Below are 12227 nucleotides of genomic sequence, written 5' to 3' on the forward strand. Positions count from 1 at the left end.
CACTCCACAGCCAGTCGGTGGAGCCAACAGCTGGGGCCATCTGCTGCTGAACTTCCGGCAGCAGCTGGTCTATGGATGCAAATGGCGTCTGGCATAGTGGACACCATTTGCGTGCCTCCTTTTGGCCGTGATAGGCTACGTAAATCTTTACGTAGCCTATCACAGCAAAAGGGAAGTGCGCAAATGGCGTCCACTACGCCGGACGCCATTTTGCATCCACAGGGGCAGCGGACAGACCTGGACGGACACGGACCTGGTTGTGCCAGGTAGGATCCGGCCGGGTAGGACTTTGCGGGGTAGTGGGGTGGGGTGGTCCATTCCGCCATGGACTCGGGGGGGGGGCAGATTCTAAGAATCTGGCCTCATTAAAGTCCATGGTGGAATTCTCCGCCATCCCTACATGTGGAACTTGCAGGCTCTTTACGCATGGCTGAACAAGATGCCTTCAAGGTTGTGGGAAAAGCAATTGAGGCGTTAGGATCTTATTTCCATAGAAAGGGGTGTTGAGCCACTTTGAGCCGGAGGGCTGAATTCCATTTCAGAGATGCTCTCAGGGGCTGCATTCCACTGGTGGGAGGGGCCAAAGGCAAAGTGGGTGTGGCCAAAATACCAAAAATACCAGCGTGTTGTAGCTTAAAGCTCTTCCTGTCAGTAATTAAGCCTTAGGTGAAGCATGGAAAAATTTAGAATGAAGAAAAAACTGTCCAAAAGCCTGGAAACCAACCAATGATCAGTGGTTGGGAGGAAAGAGGGTGGGGCAGGGAAAGGGGGTGTGGACATCTAGAGAACCCCAGGGGGCAGATTTGGCCAAGAGGCCCGAGGTTCTGCACCCCTGGTAGAAAAGATTGCAGGGACAACCTACTATAAATTCTTGGAAATCCTCATTGAAATTAATGGAAAATTTTGGAATAAACATGCTCAGGTTCCTGGATTTCAGCTTTATAGCCTAATCGTATGAACTACCATGTTGCTACTCAGGATGAGATGAAAAACCCAACATGGTAGTCAATTACAACTTGTTCTGAACCAAGAAAAAGTTTTACTTGAATAAATTTCCAAGCAACATCCATGCTTATATTAGGCCAATATCCATAAATATGAACGTTTGAATTTGAAAACACCATACATTCAAAATAAATTTATTGTCTTATTTCTATAAAGAACATACACTTGGAAGAACTTTTCCCCCTTGGTTGTGGTGTTTTGGTTGTTACTCTAAACTCCCCTGGACTCTGCATTGCAGCATTTACTACAAACTGATAAAACAGCATACATAGTTGAATAGGATACCAAAATGCATCATTATGCATCAAAATGAAAGAACTTCATGAAAGAATACTCACCTTCCGTCAAATGTGATGATGTGTGGATCAGTGAAAGAGTAGCAGTTCTCTGTGGGGAGGTCTTTAACTGTGACCTAGTTAAAATAAGATGTGTAATGCATCTAGTCTCTGAGGCAGAACTCAAACAAACAAACAAATAAATAAATAAATAAATAACTTATTCATTGTTTATTTTTTATTACATGTCTATACTGCTCAATAGCTGAAGCCCTCTCTTCTATTATTATTATTATTATTATTATTATTAAACTTGCAAAGCATGATGCGCTACATTTGACTTTTATGGATGAATCAAAATCTGACTTTAAAAACATGGTGCAACATCAGTAGATCCAAGTTATGATTATTATCTTTGCAATTGTAATTAACTGTTTTATAATCAGTCTATAAATCACAAGTGTGTAAAGGTTTTGGTCCTCAGGGCTGCATTCAAGGGCTCATGCATACATATCTGCGCATACACTCACATGCTCAGATATGCATATATACACTCATACACTCACAGCCATAGCCACCCCCCACCCCGCACACATCCACATCCACACACTCTTCACCTCACCTACACACACATTCTTTCTCCCCAACAGAGCTCCTCACCCCACCCAAGAAAAAGCTTCCCTTCCTAGTGCTAGCAAGGGAAACAGTTCTTTTATCTAATCCTAGTCCTAGGTTTTCCCTTCACTAGCACAAAAAGAAAAACTAACAAGGATTAGCACTAAGAGGCTCCATGGGCCACACTGCTCCATGGGCCTCACTGGAACCAGCCAAGAGTCACATCGGGCCCACAGGGCCTGGTTTGTACACTCCTGCTGTACAGTAAGTATACATATAACTTACTTCCAGGTAAACATCAGACTATAGAAAAGTTCTTTACAAAAAGATAAAGCAAATAAGTTTCTCCCTACCCATCCAAGGAAGTTTACAAACTTTGTAACTTGAATTATGTGTAATTTAAAATCTTGTACAGCCAAGTAGGGATGGACAAATCAGTCTATTTTTGATCCACGTCATTATTCGTGTAGTCTCACTCTAGGGATGGGTGAGAATTTTTTTTCTGTTCATTTTTTGACAAGAACTTGCCAAACATGGCCAGCTGGTACAAAATGGTCTTCTCCATCCTGGGAATAGCTGTGCCTATTGAATTTGGCTGGTGCAGATGGGTGAAAATTTTGTTTCAGTTCATTTTTGAGAAGAATATACCACAATTCAGAATATTTCTCAGAAATTTCTTGGGATAGAAATAAATTGAGATTTTTTTTTGACAATGAACATGGGACAAAGGGAAACTGATAGATTCATCCATCCCTAGGGCCATCTGCTTTTTGCACTAATTTGAGATTTGTTTTTATAATGTATATGAACATTCAGATTTAAATAAGTACTCAGACATGTATTTCTAAAATGTATTTTCTGCCTACATAATATTTCTTAATGAATTTTCTTTGGGGGTGAAGAACCCTCCGGAATAGATTTTGGGAGCATGTGAGGGGTGCAGGTGGAAGTAGAGCAAGGAGAACTCCTGTTGCATGAGTGGAAATCCAATCAGGTGATATTGGATGGAGCTCTAAGTTCTGATGTGCACATAGGGATGGCAGAGAAATCCGCAGCGGATTGGGACCACTTAACTCCACTCTAGGAGGACTGGAGGTGGAATGGCACTCGGCTGCTTCTTCCAGCCAGGGCTGTTCACCTCCTCCCTGTCCCTGCTGATTGCCTTGTCTTTAAAAAAAAAAAAAAATGGCGATCGGGAGGATGTGCCCATAGACTTATATGCAAATAGAGTCATGAATCTTGCACATAAGTATATGTGTCCGTAGGCTTATACGCAAGATTCATGGCTCTATTCTGCATATTAGTCTATGGGCACATCCTTCCGATTGTCATTTAAAAAAAAAAAAAAAAGACGACATGGCAATCAGCAGGAACAGGGAGGAGGTGAACAGCTCTGGCTGGCAGGAGGGAAGGTAAGCGCCCCCAAGCCAGTCCCCCCCCCCGAATCTGAGCAGAGTGGAACTGGTCTGGAAGATTCTGGGGGGGAGGAATGAATCACCTCCCCCCCCACGATTCCCCACTGGAACAGACGGTGGGGAATCCGTACACCGCTATGTGCACATGAGTCCAGGAAGTGCGTACAAGATCAGTTTGTATCAGAATTCACAAAGGTGAAGCCTTAAAGCAAAATGTCCCTAAATAATGAGTCCTCAGTCCATTTTAAAAATGTGAAACTTTTCCCACAAATAAGAGGTGAACGTCTCACTGAAATTAAAGCACTTGGTTAAATAACACCAGTTTGAAAGCATAGCATAAGGTGCGTTGCAACACTTGTTCGTTATCATACTTCAGAAGCATGCAAGTCTTTGAACAGTTGACCTTACATTTTATGGTATGTAGTTTGAATGATTAAATCATTTAACATGCAAAGTTTTAACTAGATCTTAATCTTGGCTTCAATCTTGTAAGCTTTTAATGTAATCAGATATCCACTATCCATCAGAACCTTGTTAGAAGATGAAACAAATATTCTTACTAGAGCAGCCAGTTGTGGCTAAAAAGCCATACAAATGAGGGTTAGACATTGGCACAGAAACCCAAAACCTCTTACTTGGATTTGCTCCAGTAATCCAATTGCTTTCTTTCAACAGCCATTGCAGAATTTTAGCTTTTGTGCTAATTATATGCACATTACTCATCCCACCAAGTTCAATGATAATTATTTTCATATAAGTGTGCCTATGATTACGGACTTCAGCCATATTCAAGCACACTTCACACATATTTGGGGGTGTATCAATAATTTGTTGTTCTTTGTTAAAGGGATGGATCCAGACTTAAGTCATTCTTAGAACAGACCCACTGAAATCAATAGGGCTTAAATGAGCCGTGACTAACTAAAGTCCTATTGGTTTCAATGGGTCTGCTCCAAGTATGACTAAGTCTGGATCCAACCTGATGTGTATAACTCAACATGCAATGAGATAAATATCGAAATATGTATTTGGAAACATGGTAGATGTATACTCCTCAGATTGCCATGACTAGCTGTAGTTCCTGGCTAAGTTCCTGGTCACAAGCCTAGATTGACTACAGCCACCTCAAGTGTAAAATGGTCTTTTCTTGAATATCAGTTTTCTGAATTCAGTTGGAATTTATTTCTACAAAATGTTTCCAGGACTGAATATCACCTTAAAATTTCAACTTCAGAGAAGTCTATAATAGACTGTGATACATTTGTGAATCTATCATTAACTTTCTATTATATACTGTGTGATGACTGAGGACCAGACTACATGAGACATTATTAATGTGTTTAAAACAAGAGGACTTTTTATCCTGGCAAAAAGCAGCCATGGGTCCTGATCTAGAACATGCTTCCAAGCTGGATTGGGTGTCCTCTGGTTTTCTGCTGAAAATCATCCCCTAACTGACTGCACTGTACTAGATTCAATATTCAAGTGTATTTAGTCAACAATTCCCAAGGAGTTTCAAACTCAGAGAGTTACTTTTTTTTCGGGGAGAAAACTTCACCTTAATTGCAGCATGTCTGGAAATAGCTTCCAAATGGAAAACTGAACAACAACCCACGATGAAAAATTGGCCGACAAAACTCAGGAAAACAGTGCCTATGGAAAGCTTACCAAACAAATCAGACCACAAAAGCATTCATAATGAGACACATTATGACACATTTATGGCATTTGGTACCCCTTTGAGGACCATATGAGTGGAAGCACAACTGACAAAGGTCCTCCAGTGGTCTATGGAAAGATCTGTTAGGATACAGTTTTAAAATTCATTTTCTTTTTTCCCACCTCAGTTGATGCAGTCATAACACAGCATTATGTCCTTGCATGCATATATCATCTTCTATTTCATATATTTTCATTTGTGTTTTATTTACTCTCTACTGTTTTAAACCTGTATGATTACATTGTTTCTATGGAAAAATAATGTACCAATCTGTTTTTGTGTACATATATTTATTGATCGTTACTGGAAATTTTGAAACTTTATTTTACATTTCAAAAATTTAAAACCCAAGTCGAAATGGGCTGCTTCGGGCTGCTTCAGGCCCCTTCCGAGGCTAAGCGGAGGGGGCACAAAGTGACCCAAAGAGGGTTGGGGGCTCTCCAGTGTGTGCTTCGGAGATTTGGAACCCCGGCCCAGCTGTGCCAGTGCCTCCAGCTCCTTCCCTGAGCCATCACAGGAGGAGTCCCCGTCGTGGTTACTGCCACGACCATCACCGCCACTCCCCACTGCTGCTGTTGCCACTGTTGCCACTGCCTCCTCCACTGCCTCCACCTCTGCTGTTGCTGCCACTGCTATCACCACCACTGTCATCACCACTTCCGCCCACCGCTACCAACTCCTGAGCCCTGGATGTGCACTGGCTCTTGCTGCAGGGAGTCATCATTTTAAAAATGGCAACTCCCTGTTACAAGAGCCGGCGTGTCTTCAGAGCTCAGGAGCTGGCAGCGGCGATGATGGTGGTGGCGGCAGCAATAGCAGTGGTGGCAGCAGCGGTGGCAGCGGAGGTGGTGGTGGCGGAGGTGGTGGTGGTAGCAATGGCAGTGATAGTGACGGCAGTGACTCCTCCTGTGATGGCTGCCAGCGCAAGTCCCGAGGGCCCAGGTAAGGAGCTGGGGGTTCGCACTGCACATCAGGGGTGTCAGCCCCCCCCCCAAAACAGGGTTCAGCCATCCAAATCCCACTTCAGATTTGGGGCCAAGGTGGATCAGAGGCCCCCCATATCAGTCCAAAGCAAATCGGGTCCTCCTTGGAAGCCCCAAAGCAGCTTCCAAGTCGGTTCAGGGGGGTCCATGCACAGCCCTAATTACAACTCCTATATTCTATGACCATTGGCCATGTTGGCTGGGATTTATGGTAATTGTAGTCAAAATATCTGGTGCGCACCAGGATGCTTCTGCACGAGATAGGAGCTAACCTTAATTCATGCGAAGGATCAGTTATTTCCCAATATGATAATTTATATTGCCCTTTTCCCTAATACCATCTACTTGCAAGATAAAGTCCAGAAAAGCCTAGAGATACAGCTTTCTTCTTTCAAACATCAAGTGAAGATTTCAAGCATTTTGGAATATCTGCAGCATAACCCTTTGTTTGATTACTCAGTTCAATATTTATTACTCCTAAGCAAGCGCTCTTAGCATTGAACTCCTCATCTATGAATTGGCTCTAATTAGAAGTTGTTGATATTTTATTTATTTTTAATTATGATTTTAAATGGTCTTTCAGGGTTTCAGTAAATTTTTATTAGGTTCATCAGCATCACTTTATCAACCTATTGAAGGCTTGCCTTTACGTTTTGGGGGAGTTTGGACAGAAAAGAGTGAGCAATGTAAAAATAAAATAAATAGGACAATGAAGGGCTTGTTGACATCATGTCATCGTCATGCTGTGAGAACGCCTTAGTTACTGACTTAACTTACCTTGACTTCCATTGGTATATAATCCTGCCATAACGGTTCACTTGTCTGGACTGGCTCTGCTCTGATATAGCTGATGAGGGTTCCGTCCTCTGCAAAGTCGTTCACGGCTCTTACAGTTAGCGATGCCCTTCCACAGCTTCCTTCCCTGCAGGGCGTATGTTCCAGATCCACCTGGCACATTGAAAGTGCTATGTCTGGGTTCCGCCATACCAGGTTATCTAAAATCCACATGAACATATTGGTTAAAGAGATAATAATTCTGTTGAGAGGGCACTAAGCTGGTTTTCTTTTCAAATCAGATGGCCAGCAGTTTTTTCCATCTATGACAAAAATAGTTGTTGCTATTGCAAGAGCCACATATGAACATTTTAAAATGCAGAGTAAACCATTACACAGAAAAGAAGAGAAAATAATAGCAATAAAGGCAAAACACATACCTCAGCTATATCTATCTATTTTAAAATTTATATACCACTGTTCTGACAGATAAAGGCTCCCAAGAGTTCACAGTGTAAATACAACACAAATACATATTAAAACCAAAGCAACAATAAAAGCAATAATTCAATACATAGAAACACCAACATTTAAGATCAGAAGCATACTGTTTTTGGTATATGTTGACTCTTAAACAGCAGATGTTTAAAAGACCTGCAAAACCCAACGCTGTAGATATGATTATTATTTATAAATATAGCTATAGCTTTTAAATATACTACATTTTATATCTACAATAAATTAGATATTTGGTGATTCTGAAAAGGTAATATGTAAGTGGGTATGTTTGAAAAGAGTGCTTATTGTATTGCTGGTTAATGAAATGTTGGTTAATGTTTTGCTTTTTTGTACCTGAAATTTTTCAAATAAATAAATGAACAGCAGCAGATCAGACCAAAATAGTGACTGAGTTTGCATGTCAGGATAACCCATCATGGGTAACAAGCCATGGTTGGTTTTGTGAAACCAGACTTCTTCCTGCAGGGTGACTTATTTGAGGGCAACAAGCCACCCTGACAATCCATGGTTTGTTTTAGGGGTTGTTCAGTCCACAATGGGTTGGTGTTTCATTTGAACCCAGCACTGCCAACCCATTGTGGGTTGTGGGTATCAGTGAACGAGCCACTTGACGAGAGCAGCAGAAAGCAGTGACAGTCCCTCCAACAGTGCCCAAGCAGCACTTTGGAGGAGCTGTCCCTCATTTGCCAACCTCCTTTTTATTATTTTTTCAGTCCTAGGAATGTGCACAAATATCTTTGAATATTTAAAAAAAAAAATTGGTCAGAGTTATGCAGTTGTGCAATTCTGGCTGTCAAAAAAATATGGAGGCTTGCCCTGTCTGCTGACTTGTATGTTTCAGCTGTCAAACATACAAAGTAACTGACAAGATGAGACTGTACATAGGCTGATTTGACAGCCTTTGACAGTTAACAAGTGGGGAAAAGGGGACAAGATACCCCTTAGCAACGTGATCCCCAGGGTTTTAAATATTTCCCTGACCCTTGGGGGTGCCCTGCTTTGAATTCGCACTTTCCTGAGGCTGCATCGAGTGTTTTTCACCGAGATCTACATGCCACCCCCTTTTCACTCCCATTCACACTGTGGCAAACATACAATACATCAAGATTCCAATGCCTGAACAAATACAATCGTATTTATTTGTTTGTTTAAATAATTGGACTGTGGGAGCACCACTAATGTCACTTGGGAGGAAGTTTCATAGATGGGGTGCTGCCACAGAAAATGCCCTTCCTCGTATTGCCACTTTCCTCACCTCTGTCATTGGCAGAACAATGAACATGGCATTCCCTGCCAATCATAAGGCTTGGGTTGGTTGGGAACAGGGAAGATACTCCCTCAAGTATTTGAGTCCCACTCTATGGGCTTCTACCCATTCTACTTTCTGACACGGGTAAACTTTGCTTTGTAAAAAAACATGTACTTCATTGTATGTAATGGACTGAGTGAGGGTCTTTTTGAATAAGGACACATATATCAACTTCCCGGTATGCATACCTCAGGCAAAAGTTACATTTGTGTTGGTCTCCATACATTACACACAAAACTGACAATCTCTGCATTTGGATTAAAAAAAAGTGAAATGGCCCTAAGAGCAAATATCACTTACAGTACAATAACTGCAAAGGATATGTGTTGATGCTCAAAGTAAAAAAAAGAAGAAGAAAGAATTGTTTGTCTACTGTTAATGCATACAAATATAAAATGAGCCATATTTGGCTCAACATCACTGAAACAATAACTAGCAGCCCAATCCTATACACATATAGTTGGATAAAAGTCCTATTAAATGGGACTTACTCCCGGGTAAATTTCATCTCTTTTATTATCATTTGTGTTGCACTACTCATTTTTGTGCCTCGCCCTGGAATCCTAAATAGGGCAGTATGTGTGTGTGTGTGTGTGTGTGTGTGTGTATATATATATATATATATATATATATATAAAAATATTAAATAAATACTGTTATTCTTAGGTGCAAGCCAAAGACATTTTTATTCTCCCAAGTTTTTTAAATGTGTTTTCATATATTTTTCTCTTTAAACATGCTTTTTTATTTTATTTATGTATTTTATCTTGTTTTTGTTGACCTCCCTGGATGCTCCATAGAAGGGTAGTATATATATATCCTTTAACTAAATAAATAAACTGTAGACCCAATTTCTGGGATTCATTTCTTGGTTTGGGCTTTGGGGTGTGGTCTGTTCCCCTACCCTATAGGCAGCACGCACACCAGAAATTCCATGTAGGCAAGAGGTAAGATATCAGGAGACAATTACCTATTCCCAAAACAAGGGACCAGCTTCACTTTCTTCATGCCTGGTTTGCTTTCCCAGAGGCAAACAAACTTTAAAGGGACAGGCAAGCTGCAAAAGGAGTTGACAGGTCCACTTGCACCTTGCTCTGTGGTGGTCTCCTCTGCCTATCAATACTCCTGTCATAGATGGGCAATGAGCCAATACTGTAATATAAACAAGCCAAGATGCAGAACTCAAAACTCTGGTGTCCATTCTAATTCAGCCGTAGTGTACCCTCAACTGCCAAGTGCCAACTCATTTGAACTTAAAACGGTACAAGGAGTGGATGGGTGTTGAAACTGTGTGCATGTGTATGTGTAAACCTGCCTGTCTGTCTACAAGAAACTTTTCTGGATTGCATCCATGGTGTACTATTGGGTTTTCATTTTCACCTCACTGATAATTTTAGTGATGGAAAGCAGGACCCTCAAGTTAAAAAGGAAAAAAAACCAAATTGTTAGAGAACCAGCCTAAATCAGAAGTTTCATTTCAAGGACCATCAGCAAACCATAGGATAGTTTTCTAACAGAGCAATCCTGTGCATGTTTATTTATTCAGAAGTAAGTTCCCCTGTGTTCATTGTGCTTAGAATTGCAGCCTAAGAATCATTTGAAAATAATGAGAAACCGCTCCAAATAAGAAGCATTTATTACTTTTTACCATTTAAGTTAACACATTGCAACCCAATCCTAAGACTTATTTCACTTCTTACAGTGCATCCCTATGGGTGAGGAGCAGAAATGACACTCCAATCTCAAAGTCTCTGTTTGATCCAAAGCCCTGCTGGGCCCTTGCTGGCAGAGTGGGGGGAATAGTGGAAGCCTTTTTTGCCTCTTCATTTTCCAAAAAGGAAATTTCTGTTAGATGAGCCTCAGACCCCTTTTAACTTTTTGTCTGTGCCAGGGGTATGTCAGGGGGCTGGGAGGACTTAGGATCTTTTGGGTCCTTAGCCATTCTCTCCCTGCCCACTGGCATGCCCCCTTTCCCTCCATCAATGAGGTCAGAGTTCTGACCTTACAGAGGAAGCAATTGTGGAAAACTTCATGGTGGCTGGGCAGAACAAGGAGAGTGCCTGGAGCTCCAAAGTCAGAACTCTGACTAAGACCTTAGAAGGGTTATTCTAGACAATCCTATGGTGCCTGGGATGCTGTCTACGGACCATAGGATTGCCCTGTTCATTAGGACAAGATGTGACAGCTGTTACACCAGTACATAGAATCATAGAATCATAGAATAGTAGGGTTGGAAGGGGCCTACAAGGCCATCGAGTCCAACCCCCTGCTCAATGCAGGAATCCAAGTCAGAGCATCCCTGACAAATGGCTGTCCAGCCTCGTCTTGAATGCCTCCAGTGTGGGAGAGCCCACCACCTCCCCAGGTAATTGGTTCCATTCTCGTCTTGCTCTTACAGTCAGGAAGTTTTTCCTGATGTTCAGCCGGAATCTGGCTTCCTGTAACTTGAGCCCATTATTCCGTGTCCTGCACTCTGGGATGATCAAGCCTGGCCTTCTTCTCTGTGACAACCTTTCAAGTACTTGAAGAGTGCTATCATATCTCCCCTCAGTCTTCTCTTCTCAAGGCTAAAGATGCCCAGTTCTTTCAGTCTCTCTTCATAGGGCTTTGTTTCCAGTCCCCTGATCATCTTTGTTGCCCTCCTCTGAACCCTCTCCAGTTTGTCTGCATCCTTCTTAAAGTGTGGTGCCCAGAACTGGACACAGTACTCCAGATGAGGCCTAACCAGTGCTGAGTAGAGGGGAACCAGTACTTCCTGGGATTTGGAAGCTATGCTTCTATGAATGCAGCCCAAAATAGCATTTGCCTTTTTTGCAGCCACATCACATTGTTGGCTCATATTCAGCTTGTGATCGACAACAATTCCAAGATCCTTCTCGCTTGAAGTGTGGTTGAGCCACGTATCCCCATCTTGTAACTGTGCATTTGGTTTCTTTTTCCTAGGTGCAGAACTTGGCATTTGTCCCTATTAAATGTCATTCTGTTGTTTTCTGCCCAGCGCTCCAGTCTATCCAGATCACTTTGAATTTTGTTTCTGTCTTCCAAAGTATTAGCTATCCTGCCCAATTTTGTGCCATCTGCAAATTTGATCAGCATTCCCTGCACCTCCTCCTCCAACTCATGAATAAAAATGTTGAAGAGCACTGGGCCCAGGACTGAGCCCTGCGGTACCCCACTCGTTACCTCTCCCCAATTTGAGAAGGTCCCATTGATAAGCACTCTTTGAGTCCGATTCTGTAGCCAACTGTGGATCCACCGGATCGTTGTTTCATTGAGCCCACTTTGAGCTAGTTTGCTCATCAGGATATCATGGGGCACTTTGTCGAAAGCTTTGCTGAAGTCGAGGTATATGATGTCTACAGCATTCCCACGGTCTACAAGGGAGGTGACTTGATCAAAAAATGAGATCAGATTTGTCTGGCAGGACTTGTTCTTGACAAATCCATGTTGGCTTCGAGTAATCACGGCATTGTTGTCAAGGTGCTTACAGATGGATTGCTTTATGATCTGCTCCAGAATTTTCCCAGGGATTGATGTCAGACTGACTGGTCTGTAGTTCCCAGGTTCCTCCTTTTTGCCCTTTTTGAAGATAGGGACAACGTTAGCCCTCCT

The 12227-nt window shown here is 42.1% G+C and overlaps 1 protein-coding gene across 1 annotated transcript in view; it reads right to left on the reverse strand.

Moving 5' to 3' along the window:
- The window catches only part of LOC146358384 (von Willebrand factor D and EGF domain-containing protein-like), a 431792-nt gene that overhangs the window by 300171 nt on the left and 119394 nt on the right, over positions 1–12227 (reverse strand). The window contains 2 exon segments of the mRNA XM_084809588.1: positions 1344–1417; positions 6791–7008. Of these exon segments, the coding sequence (XP_084665714.1) occupies positions 1344–1417; positions 6791–7008 (292 nt within the window).

This window comes from Heloderma suspectum, chromosome 1, assembly GCF_057233095.1.
Source record: "Heloderma suspectum isolate Gila_16-S chromosome 1, 16-S_ref, whole genome shotgun sequence".
Classification (NCBI taxonomy): domain Eukaryota; kingdom Metazoa; phylum Chordata; class Lepidosauria; order Squamata; family Helodermatidae; genus Heloderma; species Heloderma suspectum.